We start from the raw sequence: 23,996 nt of genomic DNA on the forward strand, positions 1-23,996 counted from the left end.
ATGCTAATTAGACTGGGAGACCTTCCAGACGTCCTTCCAGACAAAGTGGGGCCGAGGCAAAGGCGTTTAGGGGCCATCAGGCCGGCAGGAGGGGCAGTTGGGAGTGAGCAGGCCAGCAGAGGGGGGCTGCTGTGGGTGAGCAGGCCGGCAGGCAGGGCAGTTAGAGGTGAGCAGATTGGCAGGGGGGAACAGTTGGGGTTGAGCATGCCGGCAGGGGGGGGCAGTTGAGGGCAAGCAGGCCAGCAGGGGGTGGTAGTTGGGGGCAAGCAGGCTGGCAGGGGCGGCAGTTGGGGACGAGCAGGCTGGCGGGGTGGGCAGTTGGGGGCGATCAGGCTGGCAGGGGGTGGCAGTTGGGGGCGAGCAGGCCAGCAGGGGAGAGGCAGTTGGGGGCGATCAGGCCAGCAGAAAGGGGAAGTTGGGGGCGATCATGTCAGCGGGGGGGGGGGGGGCAGTTGGGGGTGATTAGGCTGGCAGGAGGGGCAGTTGGGGGTGATCAGGCCACAGGCAGAGTGGTTAGGGGCAATCAGGCAGGCAGGCAGGTGAGCGGTTAGGAGCCAGTGGTCCCAGATTGTGAGAGGGATGTCCGACTGCCGGTTTAGGCCCGATCCTTTAGGGATAGGGCCTAAACCGGCAGTCGGATATCCCCTGAGGGGTCCCAGATTGGAGAGGGTGCAGGCTGGGCTGTGGGATACACACCCCCCATGCACGAATTTTGTGCACTGGGCCACTAGTCTAATCTAATAATAGACAAACATGGTAATTGACCATACCTCCGCTACGCTTGCCATTGGCTAATCAGCAGGATATGCAAATTAACCCAGCCAAGATAGCAGCCAGCAGCCACGCAGCTGAAGCGAGCAGGATGCTTGCTTGCTCCAGTGATGGAGGAAGCCAAGGTTCCCCGCCTGCCGCAGCCCGGCTCTAAGCTCCGAAAGCAACCTAGTTTCAATTATAGAAGCTAAACAAACCCGATACCTGCTTTCAGCAGGCCCTGGCCTTGGAACTGGAGCGGCAAGAAAGTTTCAATTATAGAAGGTAAATAAATCCCAGAATAAAAAAAAAGAAAAAAAGAGAGGTTGGGAGCTTCCGTTGCCAGCTTGGCCAGCCTGAAAACAGCCCTCAGCCCCTCATCCAGACTGGCCAGGCACCCCAGTGGGGACCCCCACCATAAAAGGGGTGCGGGCAGCCTGATAATAGCCATCAGCCCCTCACCCAGGCTGGCCAGGCACTCCAGTGGGGGCCCCCACCCTGAAGGGGGTGTGACCAGCTGCAAACAGCCATCAGCCCCTCATCCAGGCTGGCCAGGCACCAAGCGGGACCCCCACCCTGATCTGGGACACCCTTCAGGGCAAACCAGCCGGCCCCAACCCGTGCACCAGGCCTCTATCCTATATAGTAAAAGGGTAATATGAAAACTGACCTTAACAGCAGAAAGACTGGGAATGACTGGTCACTATAACACACACTGACCACCAGGGCGCAGACGCTCAATGCAGGAGCTGCTCCCTGGTGGTCAGTGTGCTCCCACATGGAGGAGCTCTGCTCAGCCAGAAGCCAGGCTGATGGCTGCCAGTACAGCGGTGGTGGTGGGAGCCTCTCCTGCCTCCTCAGCAGCATTAAGGATGTTCGACTGCAGCTTAGGTCTACTCCCTGCTGGCAAGTGGACATCCCCTGAGGGCTGCCGGGCTGCCAGAGGGATGTCTGATTGCCAGCTTAGGCCCAATCCCCTGAGGAGCAGGCCTAAGCCAGCAGGTGGACATCCCCCAAGGGGTCTCAGACTGCGAGAGGGCACAGCCTGGGCTGAGGTACACCCCCCCCCCCGAGTGCACAAATTTTTGTGCACCGGGCCTCTAGTATAATAATAAAAGCATAATATGCTAATTAGACCTGATGTCCTTTTGGATGAAGCTGGGGCTGCCGGCGGCCACAGCAAAGCCCAGGTCCCAGGTGCCAGAGGGAGGCCCAGGTCCCGAGTGCCAGAGGGAAGCTGGTGCCAACAGCTGAGGGAAAGGAATGCCTACTCTTGCATGAATTTCATGCATCGGGCCTCTAGTTTTAAGTGTCCTTCTATAATTCTGATGTGCAGCCAGGAGGGGAAAATCAGCATTTTTGTTTTCCATTAGGCATGATAGAAAGAGTGTGCCTGAGATGCTCTATTAGCTGTGGTCCAGGAGGTCTAGAGGCCTAGGAATGTGAGGCTGAGGATCATATTCACGACCTATACCTGCCACTTATGGACAAGCCATGTGGCCTCTCTGACCCTCACTTCCATCCTGTGAAAGTCAGCTGATCACAGGATCTTCCTTTTTACCCTGGGATATGGTTTTAAGAATCAAGTAATTTATATAATTAAGGCAGAGAAGGTGGAGAGATGGAAAAGTTTTAGACCTGGGACTAGGGAGCCACTTCTAAAATTTAACTAGACTTTCTTCAGTGACGCCTTTTTTAGTGTCCCTGAGGCATGGAGCGGTGTACCAGCTAGGAATGCACACTTTAGTGCCAGGAAGGCTTGACATTATGGATCTGCCTCATGCTCAAGAATGCCAAGCTTTTGTCCAAGATGAGCAGGATATATCTTGGATAAAAATTTCCCTTGTTGGCTTGTTGAGCACCCACAGCTTTCCAATGTAATGAGCTGGTGATAGTATCATAGTTCTGGTTTATCTCCCATGGAAAGGTCCAGGTCCTAGACAATAGGAAACCTGTGTTTATTGTTCTGTCAAAGAACCAAGGTTATTTAAGAAGTCAGTCATCCTTTGTGCTAGGGCCATCTATTCACCCACTTCCTGTGAAGGGCCCTGGACAACTGCTTTACAGAGAGAAAGGAGAATCCTGTATACTAAAAGGCTAATATGCAAATTGTCCCTTCAACTGGGAGTTCTACCAGGAGGTGGAGCTGGCTGGCCAGCCTCCCACATCCCCTACCCCTGGTCAGCCCGCCCCGATCGGCCCCGATCAGGACTGGCCGTTCGGACCCCACCCGTGCACAAATTTGTGCACTGGGCCTCTAGTATTTTATAAATCCTCAGATTTCAATGTAAGGACACTGTTAATCTCAATGACATTCAGGCTACTTTTCTAAAGTTTTGAATTTGAAGAAATCTGGGCTTGTTCCATATATAAAAGGGGATGTACTTAAATACTTAAACTTAAGATGAAAACCAAAATCTTTAAAGTTTTTTGGCATTTGTTGATGATGTGCTACTGGTTCCCATCATTATCCGTTTTCTAAGAAGTCATACAGTTTGGGGAGTATATGAATAGTTATAGGCCAGAGGTTGTCCCTTTACAGGTAACACTGAATAATTACTGTTTTGTGAATACCTGGTAAAGCTCCAACCTTGCCCACCATCTTGAGTATTACTGTTACTTTTATAATTTACTAGAGTCCCAGTGCACGAAATTCATGTGTGTGTGGGGGGGGGCCCTCAGCCCGGCCTGCGCCCTCTCACAGTCTGGGACCCCTTGCTATTAACCACCCACCTGCTTGCTCATTACTACCCGCCTGCCTGCTCCTAACCACCCGCCTGCTCGCTCCTTACCACTTGGCTTGCCACTCCTTAGTGCTGCCGCTGAGGCAGGAGAGGCTCCCAGCACCGCCACTGCACTCACCAGCTGTGAGCCTGGCTTCTGGCTGAGTGGCGCTCCCCCTGTGGGAGTGCACTGACCACCAGGAGGCAGCTCCTGCATTGGGCATCTGCCCCCTGGTGGTCAGTGCACATCATAGCAACCGGTTATTTTGGTCATTCCACTGTAACAGTCACTGGGTTTTTATATATATAGATTTTTTAAAAGCTAATATCACTTGCCACACAAATTTGCTAAGTAAAATCAGGTAAGACAATTTTTATTATTTGAAAGAGACTTTCCTCTGCTGAGTTTTTCACAATGATAATAATCTTTTTAGATGAGCACTATATGTGCAGAGGTATTGCTAAGCCTTTTGTAAACATCCATCTTTTTTTCTGGAAATTTGGAATTTAATCCATGTCTACTGGTACCAATATGACTTGTCCATCATTGTCACACCGAGTTTTCCACTCTGAACTCGAGTACAGCCTGGTGCTCTTGAAGTTGGCTATTTTCCCAGTCTCTAGCACAAAAGCAAGAGGCATTGGGTATGTGTGTATTCCATGTCATAGGAAATCTCAAGCATCTTTCTAGTCTTTTAAGATTTGCTGGATCCCTCTGCTTGCCATGCAGAAATTGTAAGCTTTGAGGATGGGGGCCATGTTTCTCTCCTTCACCTCTTTTCCTTGCTATATGGCAGGCTTTGAGTGTTTGCAAGTTGGATGGAAAGGTGGAAGGAAGGAAGGAAAGGAAGAATGAAAGAAAGGCTGGAACAATGAATGGAAGGTGGATGAATGAAAAGAAAGAAGGAAGGAAGAAACAAACTTTTCATTTTGGTATTTCTTCTTTGCATTATTAGTAGTTATATTTTTATCATTCTTGAGTGAATGTATTTTTGGAGATCTGGGCATTAGCATATCTCAAATTTGGGAGGACTCATAAAAACAAAGCCACACAAATAAATACCAGTTGGGAGAGGGTGAGGATGTTATGAATTACAGTAAAAACTGAATTATATAAAATTTTAAAATAAAGTTTTGATATTTTTAATCATCATATAATTATCAGAACAAATTAATAGCTAACAAAACACTTCTAGGAAGACTTCTTCAAGAAAACTGCATTAATGAGCAGATTTTAAATTTCAGATACTGTTAAGTATTTGTAATTTGTTTTATTACCTTGATTATTTCCTATGTGGTGGTTGCTGACAATTACCTGTAAATAGCCATATTTAGAGGTGGGTTAGGTTTCAGCTTTAGTGATCTCTTTTGTATGTACTAAATTCTTGTGGCCTTTAGCATAGACATTCTCAGCTCTGTTGTATTATGTTTTATATTATTGACTTATTTTCTGGTTGTTTTGTGAATGGATTTTTATTTCCCCTAATAATTACACAGTTTATAACACTTTCAGGGTCACACCTCTTTCTTTATATTTTACACATGGACTATATACAGCCTAGCAAAACATTAGATTCAGAGTAGTGCTGTTGAACAAATATTGAATACATTTAGCTGTCTCTTATTTATACAATTATTTTATTAAATACTGTATGTTTTAAAAAGGTAAAATAAAGGAAAATTTTTTTAGTCCATTCCCTATCTCAGTGATCATGAACTCTACATGTGGCTGTTTCAATATCTGTCCAAGTCTCTAGAGAAAGAGGCCCATGTGCTTGTGAATTCCAGGTTATTGAGGTTCTACCACATTTTTTTTATTCCCGGTCAGTTGGTGTAAATTTGGCTGGGTAGCAGATGTGACCTGGGGAAGCAACATCAGCGCTAAGGGAAGCAGAGTCTCCGCAGGGCTGGTTGAAACAGGCTGTGCACATGTGCAATTTATCTAGGCTGGGCCAGTGCACAGAGGTGCGGTGATTGACATCCCCAAGTGCATCCTGTAAAGTTCGGAAACTGAAACTCCCTTCTGGGCCTTCTACAAACTATTAACCCTGGGAAACAGACCTCCCTCCTAGAGTGGGAAGAATGTCTTTAGCACTTAAGATCCTTTCCATGGGGTCTTCATGGTTCCAGTTCCATTGGCCCTTCAATTCATTCTCCAAGCTGATGAAAAGTGGCAAGGGAGGCTGTGGTTTGACACCTAAGTGTGGAGCAGAAACAAAAGGACGGGGCCTCTGAGGCTGTGTCCACACTTAGCAGTGCATTCTGGGACTGGGAATCCTGGGAAAGCATGGCCCTTTGCTACAAATTGAGGAGTTCCAAACAGACTGATTCTTCTCACCATGTCTAACAAGGGACTTGTAACAATGGGGCCCTCCCCTTGGGATTTAAGATGCAATCCCTGAAACCATGCTTTGAGGCTCCTCCACCTGCTCTCTGATGGTTTCTAGGTGGTCCCACTATAGAAAGACTATAGAGTGACAGGTCCTCAACCCTGTGGTGCAGACCTTAAACCTACTGGAGAGATTTCTTACACTGTATGTCCTGTCTTAGAGTTGTGTTGTCCCCATCAGCAGTGGTGACAAAGAAACTAGATGGGATGTATGAGTTAGGAGGTCCCACTGTCCCTTAACCTTCCTGTACTGGTAATGCTCAGGTGAAAGAAGTGTGTCAGCTAGCCAGCCACAATATTTTAATGTCTTCCCCTCCTCTGGGGTGGATGGCTTGACTGCCTCAGGACATGTGTTAATGAAATAGTGCTGATACATGTTATTTATTGAGTACTTTCTAGTGACAGATACAATGGTTAGGGCCTCCTGCACATTATTTCACTGAGACTTCTCAACAGTGGACCATACTAATCCTCATTTTACAGATGAGATCATTGTGTCTTAGGGAAGAAGGTCAAGCCATTGGCAAGATCATATTGGCAGAGCCAGGATTCAAACTTAATATTCCTGGCTCCACAGTACTCTTTTGCCCCTGTTCAAGAAAATGCCCAGGGGACTTGGTAGACTGGTGTCATGTAAACAGCACAGCACCAGGAATAGACAGACCTTGCCCCAATCTTGATTCCTCCTCTTCATGGCTGAGCTACCTTACAAAGACTGCTTAACTTCTCTGGGCCTGTTTCCTCATTAGTGGGATGATCTGTGAAGATTTTTCTAATGGAATATTCCATGTTGCTTCCAGCTAGCCTCTTTTAGTGAGGAGTGAATCTAATGCATTATATCACTCACTCACTCATTTATCCATTCAGCGAACCTTTACTGCACACCTCCTATGAGCCAGGCCAGGATAGGGTGGTGCATAATTTCAGACATAGGCTCTATCTTTTTTAGACCACTGAAATGAAGTGAAAACAGACTCTTTGGGATAACATCAAAAAGGTGCTTCTTTTTAAAGCAAACTTAAAAGAGACTTAGCTCTTCCCTCAGGGAGCTTACAGGGTGTTGCTGTAGTCAGGATATTAGCTAAAAGTCCTGTAGCATATTTGTGTCAAGCATTATTATTATTATTATTATTATTATTATTATTATTATTATCATCATCATCATCCTTATGAGTACCATCAAATTTATTGTTACACAGTCTTATTATTGGGAGCTATATTGCTCACAGCACAGGACTAGCTGCACCTGTCAGTTACTGCCTTTTTTAGCAGTACAACCTTTCTGAGCTGACAACTGGCTCTGACCTGCTTCTAAGCAGCATCACTTTGTTCTCCAATGGGTGAAAATATTAGTACACTTATTTTAAAAAAAACACACATTTATTTTTATGTATGGAAAAATGACTTTTCCCTGAGTCTTGCTTTTTGGCCAGATTTTAAAAGCTAAACTTAAGAGGTTTGAGACATGGGGAAAAAAACACAAAAACCTGTTACAATTCTTTAGCATGTTCTCCAATCTCAGATTCACTTGCAAGATGTGTCTTCCAACTTTCCCCTTATAACTGCTCTTTTTTAAAAAACATCCTTGTCTTGAGTAGATAAAAAGAGGATGGGATGAATTTCACTGCAAATTAATGAAACCTTGATTTGCACATGAAAAGGGGGTACATTGATATGAGAGAAGTAAAGGGAAATTTGGCAACTTTCCAGCTTGTTTAGTGTGAGAAGGAAGAAATGCAAATTTACTACCTGAATCTTCAGAAGGGCTTTCTGCTTTATTGCATCTCAGGCCTGTGGTCCTTGCCCGGCTATTCTAGTAGTGGGAAAGTCATAGATGTCTGAGCCAAACTGCCCAGGCTTCAGTCTTCTTTCCACCATTTAGTCACCATGTGACCTCACACAAGTGCCCAACCTCAATCTTTTATCTGTAAAAAAGAGCTATCAGAGTGTGAAAATTAGATAATAGATGTTTAAAATACTAAGTTCAGTGCCTGGTGCTTTGCTATTACTCTTCTAAGAATGGAATTTATCTCACTTTGCAATTCTGCTTCAGGAGCAAGTTTTGTATATGTATTTCCTGTCATATCTGGCTCCAGGAAATGTGTGTGCTAAGGTTTGTGCTGAATGTGCACATGTCCTAAACACCACCAGGAACCTCTTTGAGGGAGGGAGGGAGGGAGTAGTGGCCAACGATCCTGGCTTGCTTGTGACTGAGAGGTTTCCTGGGATGTGGGATGCTTAGTGCTAAAACTAGAAAAGTTCCAGGCAGACCAGGATGAGTTGGTGACCCCCAAATTGACAAAACCCTCACAATTTCCTAGATGAAAAGGACAGGCATGATACTGAAGCTGACTCCATAAAGAGCTACCCACCTGGGCAAGGCCAGTGGCATCTATTGAACTAGAGACCAGTGGCTATTTTTCCTCAACACTAAATTTAAACAAAAAGAGGAAGAGGTCTAATTCACTACCCCTAAGCTATCTGCACTTAATAGGGGACATTTTGAATTTTCTTCATGTAAAGCAGTGGCTTTGAACCCTGACTGCCCGTGAGAATCACTCAAGGAAATTAAATAAATACAGCTGCCTGGGTTCATTGCCAAAAATTCTGAGCATTGGTATCTTTTAATAAGGTCTTTAGGTGATTCTAATGCAGCCTAGTTGAGAACCACTAATCTATGTTCCAGCTTGGAGTCGACAGCAAGTGCAAAATGATTTGTATTTTCCCAACTGGCAGATCCAAACTGTCCTGACCTGAGTGTCTGCTGAGATAAGGTAATCGGTTAGTAACATGTGCGATGTTTATTTGAGTTGATTGGCCCATGCTGGGATTTCCAGTTGAAAATCTTTCTCTTCCTATCTCTCCATCCCTCCCTTCCTTCCACTCTCTCTAAAAATGCCAACGGATGACTGAGTACTGTTTTTATTTCCCCCCTTTTCTTTTGTGAGGTCACCATACTTACTGGTATACTACCTCGTTCAAAGTAATAATGGCTTTAAAGCTTGAGAAAATTCAAAGCTTAATTTGGGTGGAGGGGGAACAGGGGTTGTGTCTGATGAGAAAAAAATAGACCCCCTCTTTTGTACCAATTTGCTGGAGTCAGGAAAGAGCTGAGCACCCTCCTTCTGGTATCTGGGTGGGGACAGCTGCTTCTCTGGGCTGTTCAGAGTAAGTCTGAGTGAGCTTCAGGCTGGGCTGGCCTCTGTCCAGGTGAGTGTGAGTGGTACTTAGAGGCTTTGGGAGTCTAGGTAAAAGCTCCTTTCAGTGTCCTCAACCAAGGGGCAAGCTCTGGCTACACTACCAGCCAGGTATCCAGAGGAAGCAAGCTTCAAAAATTGTACAGATGTTATTCAGTGCTAAAAAGAAATGAGCCCTGGCCAGTGCGACTCAGTAGTTAGAGGGTTGACCTGTGAACTGAAGGGTCACAGGTTCTATTACCAGTCAAGGGCATGTACCTGGGTTGCAAGTTTGATCCTGGCCCCACTTGGGGCACATGCTGAGGGGAGGCAACTAATGGATCTGTCTCTCTCACATTGATGTTTCTCTCTTTCTCTTCCTATCTCTCCATCCCTCCCTTCCTTCCACTCTCTCTAAAAATCAATGGAAAAAATATCCTCAGGTGAGGATTAACAAAAAACCCCACAGAAATAAAATAAGTAAAATAGAGAGTTATCATTTAAAAAGTAATAATAAAAAATGAGCTATGAAACCTTGAAATTCATCGAGGAACTTTAATGCATATGACTAAGTAAAAGCTGTCAAACTGAAAAGGCTCCATACTTTGAGTCCAACTACATAAATATCTGGAAAAAGCCAAACTAGGAAGAATGATAGAAAGATTAGTGGTTGCCAGGGGCTAGCAAGGAGGGAAGGATGAATAAGCCAGACACAGAAGATTTTTAGGGCAGTAAAACTATTCTGTATACCCTAATGATGGATACATGTTATTATACATTTGTTAAAACCCAGAGGATGTCCAACACCAAGAGTGAACTGTAATGTAAAGTGTGGACTTTGGGTGATAATGATGTGTCAGGGTAGGTTCATCAGCTATAACAGATGTCCCACTCAATTGGGGGATGTTGATAGTAGGGGTGGTAGTATTTGTGTGGGGATAGGAAGTATATGCTAATTACCTGTACTTTTTGTTCAGTTTTGCTGTGGAGCTAAAACTGCTCTAAAAATAGTCTATTAAAAATTGTACTGGCAATATGTATAAATGCTACAGTAGAATAATTTTTTCTGGGATCTCATGTTTTAAAGACAAAGCAGATATGAACATATGAAGTGAGGAAGTAAAGAAATACCTTATTTGCTTTTTTCCCCCCAAATAGCTCTTTTTTATTTATTGAAGGATTTTAGAGAGAGAGAAAGACATAACAGAGAAACATCAATTTCATTATTTATGCATTATTTCTGTTGTTCCATTATTTATGCATTCATTGGTTACTTCTTGTATGTGCCATGACTGGAGATCGAACTCACAATCTTGGCATACTGGGATGACACTCTCACCAATTGAGCTACCTGGCCAGGGCCTCAAAGAACTCTTTAACTGTTCACAGAATGTTAGAATTTTGCCTGGTAAAAAAGGGGTGAAATTCAGGCTGGGTGAATACCCTCTCCACATGGCTGTGGGGGCTTTGGTGTGAATCTGAAGCTTTGTTCTCACTACTGGGGGTTTTCTGTGAGATAAACAGGGCCTGTCCTCCAAGCCCATCTTTCCCCAAAGTCAACATTGACAGCTTAGCCGTGGACTTCCTTCCTTCCAGTCCTCACATCCCATGTGATACTGAAGCCTTACAGGACATCCTTGATCCTAATCCTAAGACCTGTGAGCCCCACAAGGACGGGGAGGGGGTCATAGTCAGCCTCTGTGCTCTACAAAGGTATATTAGTTAAACTAAGAAATGGGATCAGTAGGTTCAAAGTTCATCACCTGTTCATAAGTAGCACTGATCCCTTTAATAACCCACTAATTCCGTAAGATACCATAAATGGAAGTAATGTTTTAAAATGTGAATATGGTATTAGCAAAAGAAGGAGAAGGAAAGCATCTACCACTTCAGAGATAACTCTTGTTAATGGTTTGTTGTATATCCCCTCCAAAGCACACAGAGAATCCAGTGGAAACATCTATGTAATTGCACCATCATCAGTGTCTCTATCCCCACATCAAAAAGCTGTAAAGAGCACAGTTAATTTTACTTGATCACTGGCCCCTTAGGAATCTTGGCAAATGTATAACTTGTAGGCAAGTATATCCCATCCAACTCACAATCCACTTTTCAGTGGGAAACAAATGGTTGAGGTGTAGAGATTTTGTAAATCCTGCTAAAAGAACTTTATGTCTCTTCACCACTAAATTATGACACTTTATCTCACAGTTAATAGCATCGAATGGCTGTATCTCCAGGTAATGTAATCCCTCTGGACATGCAAAGTATGCAAAGCCCATGTTTTAGAACAAAAGGGTATTTTTCTCTCGCCAGTAAATGAAAGGATTTTTTAGCTATAAAAGGACAAAAGGTTTTAAAATTATTCCACTGGGCAAGGCTTTCTAGATTTTTTTTTTTGGGGGGGGGGGGGGGCGGCACTTGGCCTTGGAGCTAGCCCAACACCTTCAGTCTCCTTCCATTTTTGTAGCAGCGTAAAGAATTTGCTGAATGAGACTATAGTTACTCCATGGTGTGATGATTAAATCCCAGGGTCGTCTCAGTATACAGGCAGCTGCCACCAGCCGTGTAGAAGACATTCCTTTTCCTTTAAATATCTTCACTGCCCTCTCAAGGTTATATGTTTTTCTTTTTGAGGAAAAACATTTACTTTTTAACACTAATTGTAGCAGGAAGGGCAAAGCTTCACTAAGAAATTGTCCAAGATGTTTAACTTAACTAAGTATTGTTGCAGCGTTTTCCAGGTTTAAATGGCTCTGTAACACCAGGTCTCCCTTTTTTATTTTCTCTATATGCTTCATAGCCCTGAAACCCAAGAGTGCCGTTGTCTGCTGTAGTTGCTCTATTGCAAGAAGAAATGGTCCACTCCCTGGTCCCGTTCCCTTCTTAAGATATTGCTATTGCCAGAGACAGAGGATAAAGTTATATGAATAATTGAGATCAGTTTGCCTCGAAGTGTGTATTGAGGACTCAGTACAATGTCAGTGCTTTAAGTCAATTGTCAGCAACAAAATCAACAGCAACCACTTGTGACATCCCAGTCACTCTTCTAAATACCTAGGCACATTTAGTCGCTTCATCCTGACAGTAACCCCGGGGGCGTGAAGGTCATTACTATGTTGCAGATGATGACAGAGTGGCACACAAAGGTAAATAGCTGAGCCAGAATTTGAATATGAACAATTTGACTTGAGAGCCTGCCCTCTGAACCTAATTAAATTGATACGACAACCCTGAAAGATTGGTGTCTCCATTTTACAGATGAGAAGTTGGGGCTCAGAAAGATAAACATCTTTGCAAGAACTTCTCACACCTGGGAAGTAGCAGAGTTTGGTTTAAAATCCTTATTCCAAAGTCTTCCCTCGTTTCTCATACTGTAACATCTTCCATTGTATTCAGGGCTTTATTCACATCAGAGAGAGCTTATAATTGGCCTATGACATATTTTTCTGGATTCTTTCTGTACAGAAAGCTATCTGTTCAGATTGTACTCTTCATTCTTGTAAATACCACAATATGAACTGCATCTCTTTCTATATAAATAGCTGTAGGATTAAGCTTCCCAGTTTATTCCTGCCTCAAGGACTATGGTTGCCGTGCCTCCGCCTGGAATGCTTTGAACTGAGATCTTGACTTGGCTGACTCATTCATCTCAGGTGTAAGCTCAGAGGTCATCACCTCAGGGGGCTGACCCTGACTACCTGTACTGGTTTCCTAAGGCTCCAATAACAATGACCACAAACTGGGTGGCTTAAAACAATAGAAATGTATTATTCTCTCATAGTTCTGGAGGCCAGAAGTCCAACATTGAGGTGTTGGTAGGGCCATGCTGCCTCTGAAGGCTTTAGGGGGGAAACCTTTCCCTGCCTCTTTTAATTTCTGGTAGCTTCATGCATTCTTTAGCTTGTGGCAGCATAACTCCCATTTTTGCCTCTCTCTGTGACTCCTCTTCTAAGAATACTTGTTATTGGATTTTGGGCCCACCTGGATAATTCAGGACGATCTCATCTCAAGATGCTTAATATATATGCCAGACTATTTCTCCAAATATGGTCACATCTAAAGGTTCTGGGTGGACATGTCTTTGGGGGAGCGGGGTGCCATTATACCCTACTCTAGGTAAACTACATTATAGTTAAAGCAGTCTTTGCTGCAGTCACACTCTGACATCATCACCCAGTTCATTTTTTTCTGAGCCCTTGCCCTTATTTGATGCATCTTGTTATCTTGTTATATTTGATCTTAGTGAGATCAAATCTTTAATCTGCCTACTCTTCTTTGTTACCTGTCTCCAGCTTCATGAGTGTCACTTCTGTGTCCTTGGTGCCTGCACCAATGCTTAGTATAGTGTAAAAATCACCAAATAATTACTGAATGAATAATACCATTGGACAAGTGTGCTGTCAACTTGGCTCCTTTCAACAATCCATAGGATTTTTAAAATATTAGTGTATGTTATTTGAATTTCAGTTACATGTTTTTTGAAATGTAAGTATATTATGGAGCATGTATTTAACACAATGAATAAATATATCCGGCCATTTGAATGTCACAATTGCTAACTGGTCTTCCTGGTTCATTTAGCTTTTACTTTATTTAGTCCAGGAACAATCCTCAGCAGAATATTTCTTTCTCCCCTAGGCTCCGATCACCTCCGGGAGAAAGATGGCCTGTGGGCTGTCTTGGTCTGGCTCTCCATTATCGCTGCCCGGAAGCAGAGTGTAGAGGAAATTGTTCGAGATCACTGGGCCAAATTTGGCCGCCACTACTATTGCAGGTGAGAAGGGTAAAGGTCTCTGTGTGGACACTGGGAACTACTCTTAGAGAAGGTTTCTAGAACTGGTGGCCTAGGACCTTAAGAAGGAGGCATCTTTGAGGAAGATCTGAGGAACACAGAGGATCGAGCTGGATAACCCCTGAGAGGTGGTTGGGGTGGAGCCAAGGACTACCAAACTGGAGGGTTCAGATTTCCTCTCTCCCTGTGCCATCCCTCTGTAATCTTTCCATCAGTGCCTGTAAGGGGGGCAGTCATCTCGAGAGGGAATCTGAACTGCAGAGCCTTGGAAAGTTGTTTGGTACTCATAGGTTGTACAGTCAAACCAAGGGCTTTTCTTGTTGGCTCTCCACCCATAATTATCAAGAAACGGGGAGGGGGGCAGGCAGACAGAAGCCGGGACAGGGCAGGGTGCTTTCGTAAGCCTCTCCCTACCTTTGTCTTGTCTCCCACTAATGGTCCACGCCATGTCTGAGATGCCTGAGTGGCGCCCTCTGTAGGAGCCACATGATTCGGAAGTCCTAGATTTTGCTAAGGTTTTATCCCATAAAAGGAGGCACAGAAAAGGGAAATACTACCCTGGGAAGGAGGAAGGGAAAAGGTCAGTGGCTAAAAGCTTTGGGTTGGGGGTCTCTACCACTTTTCTGTTGTTGAAGTAAGTGAGGGGACAGTCTTCTCGCTGTGTGGTTGCCTGCTAAATGTGTGTCGCTAGTACTCAGCCATGGTTCAGAGGAAACTGGTAGGAAAGGGTGTTAGGAAAGAACATGGGGATGGAGCAAGGGAATTCTTGGGTAGTCTTACAGGCTCTCTATTAAAAACAGACTGTGGCTCATCTGCTTTGCTTATGAATAGTTAATTCCTTTGGATGTTTGATTGTGTTTCAAGAGCTTGAGGGACAGAAAGAAAGCTTTAGAATTCCCTTATAAGGTGATTGTTTCTTCTCTTAAGAGGTCATTTACTTAGATAAATACCAGAGAATAAGGACGCCTGTGATTGCACTCATTAAAGTGAAAGAAACTACGTTGCTCTGACAAACGTAGACAATGCCATAATATTTTTGGTTCCTGTTTAGTCAAGAAGGCTAAGGATGTAAGAGTCTGCAAACCATCTCAAATTATTCATTGTGTCGTAAAATAAGGACTCTCAAGACAGGTGGGAACTTGTTTTACCCCCTAGTATTTCTAACAAGTGCCCAAAAACCCTGCTTCTTATGGACTTTTCCTTGGCCTACTAAGGAGCTAATTGGCACAGCAAATCCTTCAATTGAATAAAGCTGTTTTTTAAAAGTCCAACATGATAAAATATATCATGATTGCTAACCTCTGGCTTAGTGAGATTGCTGTGAGAGAGGGATGTGTTTCTCATAATTTGTGGAATGATTATCTAGTTTTTTTGCCAGTGTTTTGAAGACATAGTGTTATGATAAGTGTATATAATATAGTTCACGTTTTTGTGGCCAAGAGATTACGTGATAATTACCTTTTTCATAACCAATACCATATTAGAGAATATAAAGCAATGGAGATTTGAATTCTTGTTGGACACTGTTTTATGTTTTAGGTTCTGTCCAAAAAATCATAGAGATAAAGACAGAGGGAGGAAAGGTAGAATGAAAGGTGAACATTTCTTTCAGCCTCCAGCTAATGCAAATTGAAAGGTACTTGTGAAATAAGATGGTTTCTAGCCTGTTTTCTTAGTGGGGAGGAGATAGTCAAACAATTTTGGTTTCATTAATACTGAGTCTGAAGTTGTATCAGAGAACCCAAATTATTTTCCTTATGTGAATTGACCCCAGCAGTTCTTCATTTAAAGGTTTCTTCCCTGGAATATGTATTAGTGATGGGGTAGTCAGAGGGGGTTGTAGTCAGAGGGGAAGGACCTGCTTGTGTATGACGATGAGCATTTGGCTGGCTGGTCTGATGACTTCAGCCATAGACTGACTTGATCTGTTACAATGTTAGTGAATTTTCTCAATTTCTGAATCACTTTCAATGCCTCTTTATCTCCTAAGAGATTCTCTTAGCCCAGTGGTTGGCAAACTGCTGCTCGCAATCCACATGCGGCTCTGTGGTCCCTTGAGTGTGGCTCTGCCACAAAATACCACATGCGGGGGCGCGCATGTACAGTGCGATTGAAACTTCGTGGCCCATGTGCAGAAGTCGGTATTTTGTGGAAGAGCCACACTCAAGGGGCCACAGAACCGCATGTGGCTCCCAAGCCGTAGTTGGCCGACCACTGTAGACTTGGTCCATCATCCCACCCCTTTCTGCTTAGTCTTTTACCTTCCCCAAAAGACTATCTTTAAGAAAATCTAGGCTCAGAATGCATGCAATGATGAGAAAGAATGTTCTGAGTTCCATATTTTTTTGTTTCTGAGTTTGGGGAGGGCACACCTTGTGTTAGGAAGGAGAGAAAAAAAGATATGGTTATAGGTTCAGGGGTCCCATTGTTAGACATGGTATCATTTCATGTTCTGAATTTTGGCTACTACCCTGATCTTTACTTAAAAATATTGGGTAGAAAAAAGTAGAAACAACCATTCAGATATTCCTTCTTTCATTTCACTCTGAGAATTCACATTTTCCCCTGTGTTACAGGGAGCCCAAATATGAGGTCCCAACACCACCACTTGAGCATAGCTGCCCATCGAAAGGGCTTGCTTCTTAAACAGAACATTCTGGTTGTGCCATCAGACATTGAGAAAGACTCTACAGTTTCTTTATGGTAGTGACTAAGAATAAAAGTAATTAGCAGTTTAAGCACTGGTGTCTGGCACTGTGCCAACTACTTGGTATCCATTATCATATTTAACCCTCATAACAAGAAATGAGGTTGGTGTTATTTTTAGACATTTTTTTTGCCTAATCATGTTTCAGCCCCATTGTTACATTTGATGAATGAGTACTTTTGGCTAAGAGGACTTTTTTCTTCTTTTTTTTTTTTTTAATGGAAAAATAGTGATATTTCTTCCAAGTTTCTAGGAGATTTTTATGGTATGTTGAACTCCCTCTTTCTCTCTTTACCTCCCTTGATTCGTCTCTCTTCTTCCTTCCTCCTCTTCCTCCCATCTTTTATTCCACTACTCACAAAGCACTCACTACTTATCAGAAGCAGCCGAGAGCAAAACAGGTAAGGACTCTGCCCTCCAGGAGCTTATAGCTTTTGTGGGCAAAGACAGACAAGAAATAATAAACAAACAATCAAGGTAAATACAAATTGGGATAACTACTAAAGAAAAGTGAAAGGGTGATGAGAGAGAGGGGCATATAGAGGGAAGCTACCTCAGATGGACCTTCAGAGAAGGTTACTTTCTGGAGGTGACACTAAGTTTGAAAACTGAAGGAGAGAATACTAGGTAATTTGAGTAGCTGGGGGCAGAATATACTAGGTAGCGGGAACAGACAGCAAGAGCAAAGGCGAAGAGTGCAGTGTCTCTGAGAATGGAGAGAAGGCCAGTGTGGCTACAGCATGAAGAAGCGGGAGAAAGTGGGACAAAGCCACAGTCAGGAGGTGGGCAGGGTCACATTCCCTTATAGACTATGGCTAGGGTTTTGAGTCTTGTTCTCAATGTGATGGGCACTTTTGGAGGAATTTAAAAGGAATGGAGTGACATGACGATTTTTACACCACCACTCTGACTGCTGTGTGGAGAATGGATTATAAGAGCCAGGTGGAAGAGGGGAGATTAGTTTGGAGGTACTTTTCTGTGTGGTTTTTCCTTGAAAATAAAACCAATCATGAGATGACCATAAAAGGTTCACTTAACTGCTCGTTCTCGAATTAAGTTTGTATTCATCCTGTGTCCTGCCCTCCCTCACCAGGTTTGACTATGAGGGGCTAGAGCCCAAAGCGACATATTACATCATGAGGGACTTGGAGGCCGTGGTCACAGACAAGTCCTTCATCGGCCAGCAGTTTGCCGTGGGGAGCCATGTCTACAGTGTGGCAAAGACAGACAGCTTTGAGTATGTGGACCCTGTGGATGGCACTGTGACCAAGAAACAGGTACTTGCTAAGAAATCATCAAAACAAAAATCATCAAAATATCAGGCAGAGCCAGATGCCAAAATGTCCTAGTGTTTAGGGATGATGTACTCTGAGCCCTTCATTTTATAGATGAGAGCCCTGTAGCCAGGAGAGGGAAAAGCCCTTGGTGAAGGCTACCTACCTAGTGAGTGGCAAAGGGTAGTTCAGAGCATGGGGCCCTGAATTTCTGTCTGGTATTCTTTCTACTTGGTAACTAATGGGCCAATATCTCAAACAGGTAATAGACCCAACACTTCTTTCTGAAATGTTTGTACCTGCAGGCTCTCTATGTGGTGGCCATTACTGGTGATGGGTTCAGTTAAGTTTCCAGGAGCAAAAGATCCTTTTCCTTGGGACCCCCAGGTGCAAGAATGTTTCCCCTTTTAGGATATTTTGTCATTGAGGAATGAGAGGAGCTTAGCCAGATGGGTTTGTTACTCCTGGTAGGGGAAGAAACAGTTAGAAAATTTGCCACACCAAACCCCAAAGAGAGATTTATGGTTGAGAATTACTGATGGTTGAGAATTATTATCACCATAGGTAAGTGGTGGAATTAAGCACAACTTCTGTTATGGTCTCATCTTTGTGAATTGTGTAAGAAAAGTTGAAAGCTATTACAATTATTTTATTCTCAGTTTTGTTTGTTTATTGTCTGTGGCAAATACTGACTGCTTTCAGTAAATTTTAACATTTACAGTCTAAATAAGATGCTCTGAGTAACATTAAGAGAAGTTCCACTCTAAAATCCCCAAATTCTTATCTTCTTATACATTCTTCATCAAGTATAGATGACAAAATAAATCAGAAGCTGTAAAGTTTTGGGGACTAAATATAATATTTAAGTATTAATACTATTTTAAATATAATAATATTAAACTAATAATGCTATTTTTATTTTGGCCAATATTTCATTCATATTTGTTCCTCTAGGTTATCCTGACTTGCAAATGTTCCAAAAGTCAATGTCATCCTGTTACTCTCTTGATATTCTCTCTCTGGTCTGCTTCGTTTTATGGTGATTTTTCATCTCTATCAAAATGTCAATCTTTCATCCTTAGAAGGCCTCTTATGGCCAGACAAAAAGATTACAGTCTTACTTTGGAAAGGTCTAAGGTAGTGAAGAAAGTGGTGGTTACGAAGTTTAAAGACCCAGAATTGAATTCTACCCTTGCCAGTTACTAGTGTCTTACTTTGGCAAAGTTGCTTGATTTTTTTGAGCCGCAATTTCTTCCTAATCTGTAAAATATCTGGCTCAGAATTGTTTTAGAAATGGAATGAAATAAACTATGCAAAAGCTCATAGCTATCCTTGACACAGGGAGTACACAGTACATTTTTTGTAGCTATGTTTTGTTTCACTCCAGGATGCTTTCTTGACTGGTTTGAATTCTCTCCAAAATAATACCAGTGATTCCCTGGAAATGTGCATCCAGGAGCTCAGCACATGGCGTCTTGGAGCCTCTATGCTTTGGATGAGTCCTTTCCAGTTTTGTACCATATTCCCACTTGAATTTTACATAAGGACCTTGGGGCTTTTTTTTCTCAAAGCCAGGGCTCATTTTGTTGTTACTGTAAAATTTAAGAGTTGTAAACTACATGCTTTCTAAAGTATCTTTGGATGGTTTCCATTCACCCCTGAGGAAGGCTTGCACACCATCCCTTGAAGGGATCATCTAGTCAATGCTGGTTCTGGATTTTATCTGCTCATATAAAGCTTGTCTGTTGAGCTCATTTGTTTTGCTCTTAAATCCACTAATACTCTACCATTTTCTTCTTCAGTGCACTTAGCATTTGGATACTTTTCCCCTGGCTTTTCTTTAATTGTTCACATCAGGCTAATTGCTCAGTGAAGTCTCAAGTTTGGACATTTATTTATTCCATATCCCCTCCCCTCTAACCCTGAATACTGGTTTCCATTTTCACTCTGGAATTTATTGATATTTTTTCTTTCCACACTCTTTCATCTGAGCTCAGATGTGGCCATAAATAGATAAGTGCTACCAGAACCTGCTCTCGGGAGCTGCTCTGAGACAGAAGGAAGGTTGTTCATCTTTCCAGATTCCAGGATCCATGTGACATCTTCATTAGCGAGTGGCCCTGAGTCACACTGGAGCTTCTCCACAGATCCGGATTTGGCCCAGTAAGGGTTATGAGAGGCCACTAACACTCAGTGGTGTCCCGTGGTCAGTAAGTCACAGGTGGTTCTTTGACCACAATTGGCCCCATTGGTTTAGAGGGGGAATTCCTGCATTGTGCGGCTGTTGCTAAACTTCCACAATGGAGGCCCACATCTCAGCATTCTTGGGATGGCAGTAATTGTCAACATTTAATTCCAGGGACAGTTGAGTCTAGGGAACACTTTATGCACCACTGTTGCAAAATAAACTACTCCTAAAAGATATATTTGAATTTAAACAAACTAGCATTATTTTAATATAGTCATAAGGTACGTTGGTGCATTTATTCAATAGGTATTTCTTGAGAGACTCCCCAATGCATAATATTAGTGTGTTTTTTTTTCATGGTGCAATTTTTAAAATACAAGTATATAACAGCTTTATTGAAATATAATTCACCTACCATATAATTCATCCATTTAAAGTGTACAGTTCAGTGGTTTGTGGTATATTTATAGAGTATATTCACTGCCATCAATTTTAGAACATTTTCATCACTTCAGAAAGAAATCTACTTTCTGTCTCTATGGATTTTCCTGTTCTACACATTTCCCATAAAAGGAATCATACAATATGTGCTCCTTTGTGACTGGCTATTTTGTCTCAGCATAATGTTTTCAGGATCCATATATATATACCTATATATTCACATTGCACTAAATAGCAATACTGCATTCCTGTTTATTACCAAGTAATATTTCCTTGAGTAGCTATACCACATTTTGTTTATTTACTCATCAGTTGATAGATGTTTGGATTGTTTACTCTTTGGGCCTAGCCTATATAATAAAAGGCTAATATGCAAATCGACTGAACTGGAACAACCAGTTGCTATGACGTGCACTGACCAGCAGGGGGCAGATGCTCAATGAAGGAGCTACCCCCTAGTGGTCAGTGTGCTCCCACAGGGGAAGCGCCTCTCAGCCAGAAGCCCTGAGCCAGGCTCACAGCTGGTGAGTGCAGCGGTGGCGGCTGGAGCCTCTCCCGTCTCCACGGCAGCTCTAAGGATGTCCGACTGCTAGCTTAGGCCCGGGGAGAGCAGGCCTAAGCTGTCAGTTGGACATCCCCTGAGTGTTCCTGGACTGTGAGAGGGTGCAGGCTGGGCTGAGGAACCCCCTTTGCACCAGGCCTCTAGTTATGAATAATGCTGTGTGAATATTCATATAAAGTTTTTGTGCAGATAGAGTTTTTCAGTTCTCTTGGATATACATCTACAAGTGGAATAACTGGTCAAATGGTAACTCTTTGTTTAATCTTTAAAGAAACTGCCATATGGTATTCAGAGCAATTGCACCATTTTACATTTTCACCAGCAGTATATGAGATCCCAATTTCTGCACACTTTCTCCAGCCCTTGTTATTATCTCTCTTTTTTAATATAAAATACTCTAATTTTCAAATAACTTAGTATATTATGGATTATTTTAAAATTAAGATAGAAAGAGATTTAATCTTCACAAAAAGAAACAGAAGTATGCCTCACCTAACGAAACCCAAAGGGTGTTAACATATGCATGAACATCTCCATTTGCTGGGAGAGGCAGGTGGCTATGGTCTCTCCAGAGTTCTATTGTGTTGGAGTCAGATAGACACAGATTTAAAGTCTAGCTTTGCCACTGCCTGGATTTGTGACTTTGGGCATGTTACTTAACTTCTCTGAACCTCAACCTGGTGGTGAGGGTGGGTGATAGTAGTAATAATTACCATAGAGGGTTATGAAGAACGTTTGAGGGCAAAGTCCCCAGACACAGTAGCTAGTACCCATTTGATGCTTGAGAAATATAAGTTCCTTCCCGCTTTGCAGAATTCTTCACTTGCCTGAATATCAGTTTGCAGAAAAAGTGTGAGTGGTGTTTAAATGTACAGGCTTGAAGTCACAAAGTCTTGGGTTTGAATCTTAGCTCTGCCTCCTCCTTGCTGGATGATCTTAGATATGTTATTCAACCTCCCTGTGCCTTCCTGTCCTCATCTGTGAAAAGAGTAGTGATTGTGGTTACCTCATACAGCCATTGGGAGAATCACGAGATAATACAGATAAAGTCCTGGCACATAATAAACATGAATAAATGGTTAGCTAAACTAAGTTTTGACATTGCGGATGAATCACGAGAATTCTCGTGTTTTCTGTTCTAAGGCTTGTGGCCAATCATGAGAATTCTTTAAAAAGATATTAGCTTGTAAGAACATGTAATAAATAACTTCAAAATGCAATGGGTATTTAATTTTAAATCCTGCCTTTAACATTTATGTAAAACGTTTTTTGTATTCATTCAATAGAATCTTATCTGGCCACTAAGTAAAGCTAGCAATAAAACTACTGGTCTGCAATGTGTTAAAAGGGGGACCTTGGGAAAGAAAGATTTCAGTGTTTAATAAAACATATGATAAGAAAAGCATGAAAAAACCATGCAGCCTTGCAGGAGATCATGTAAGGACCTGGAGGGCCTCTGCCTTCTCTGAGTTATCTGTGAATTTACTTAAAGTCACATTTCTCTGCCTTCCCTTATGACCCCCTCCTCCCCCTCCCCCAACTTCTTCCTGCCTCCACTTCCACCTACCCCCCCTACTTCACTTCAGAAAGGAAAAGTTCTTTTTAAGGCAGCTCAGTCTCCTTTTCGTTCTTAATTCGAGGTTGGAGTCAGGAAACAGACCGTGGAGAAAAAGCTGTTTTATCCATATCTTTCGAGATAAAGAAGAAAAACTTCTCCGTCCAAAACGAAATTAAAATCCCCATCACCTCCTGTCCACCCCACTGCTGTGGAAATGTTCAGCAAAATCTGTCTTTCCAGTGAGACCCTGTGGTGGTCATTCAGGGAGCAAGAAGGAAACCCCTGAAGTACTCAACCCCTGACATGAATTCCCAGGGACCTATATGGCTTCACTGTGGCCTGTCTGATCTCATGGAATGTACTGTGGCTGCCTCCAAATGTCTGCATTTTTGTGACCTTGGGCATCAAGAGAAAAGTTGATGTGTGCCTTCCATTAAGCAGGACCAAAGAGAGACCCTGATCTAGAAATACCAAATTAATGACGCATAGTTCAACAACTGCACTTTGTCCTTCTGTTGCTCCCATGAAGATATGTCGCTGTTTATTTTTAGGTAAAATCTAGGCACCGTGAATGAATGATAATGGTTTCTTTAAACATGAGTAAGAAAATAAGCCAATAGTTACCTGAGAGTAGAGGAGCAGTTTGACCAAATTGTTGACTAATTTAAGAGGTTTCCAATTTTTTGCCTTGTAAAGAGATGGGAAAGATGAGGGAAGATAAGGTGACTCCCTAAGGCAGTGATAGCGAACCTTTTGAGCTTTGCGTGTCAGCATTTTGAAAAACCCTAACTTAACTCTGGTGCCATGTCACATATAGAAATTTTTTGATATTTGCAACCATAGTAAAACAAAGATTTGTATTTTTTATATTTATTTTATATATTGAAATGCCATTTAACAAAGAAAAATCAACCAAAAAAATGAGTTCGCGTGTCACCTCTGACACGCGGGTCATAGGTTTGCCATCACTGCCCTAAGGCCTAAAGGTAGCTCATTCTTTCCTCCAGGATAAATTCTTTCTGCAAACATCCAGACTTTCCATGGTGCTAGGCACTCTCTCTTTCCCCCACCATCTATAGCCCAAGGAACATTATCAATTCCCAGATTAGCTCTTACCATCATTCTCCCCATCTCATCCTTTTAGCTTAAATCTCCTGGAATCACCACTCTGTGCCCCACAATTATGAGTCTCTCCCAGTTCTGATAGAAGGTGTATTCCGATCTGGTGTTGTCAGGGACAGTGTGACGGTGGCGCTAGCACTCGTCGATGGCATCATATAGCCACTATGGTGCATCAGTACAGAACTATGACCTATACTTTGAAAATTAGCTTTCAAATGAGAAAACTTGACATTTCAGGGACAAAATTGAAGCAACCAAGTCTCTTTGACTTGGCCAACTCCTGAATTTCTATTTAACGAGGTCAAAAATTA

The 23,996-nt window shown here is 42.7% G+C and overlaps 1 protein-coding gene across 1 annotated transcript in view; it reads left to right on the forward strand.

Moving 5' to 3' along the window:
• The window catches only part of PGM5 (phosphoglucomutase 5), a gene marked incomplete at its 5' end in the record, with an annotated part of 164,129 nt that overhangs the window by 98,515 nt on the left and 41,618 nt on the right, over positions 1 to 23,996 (forward strand). The window contains 2 exons of the mRNA XM_081103133.1: positions 13,680 to 13,815; positions 17,634 to 17,817. Coding sequence (XP_080959259.1) covers positions 13,680 to 13,815; positions 17,634 to 17,817 — 320 coding nt within the window. The remainder of the gene's footprint in view (positions 1 to 13,679; positions 13,816 to 17,633; positions 17,818 to 23,996) is intronic.

Source organism: Myotis nattereri (genome assembly GCF_964212035.1).
Source record: "Myotis nattereri genome assembly, chromosome: 12".
NCBI classification, from domain to species: Eukaryota; Metazoa; Chordata; class Mammalia; order Chiroptera; family Vespertilionidae; genus Myotis; species Myotis nattereri.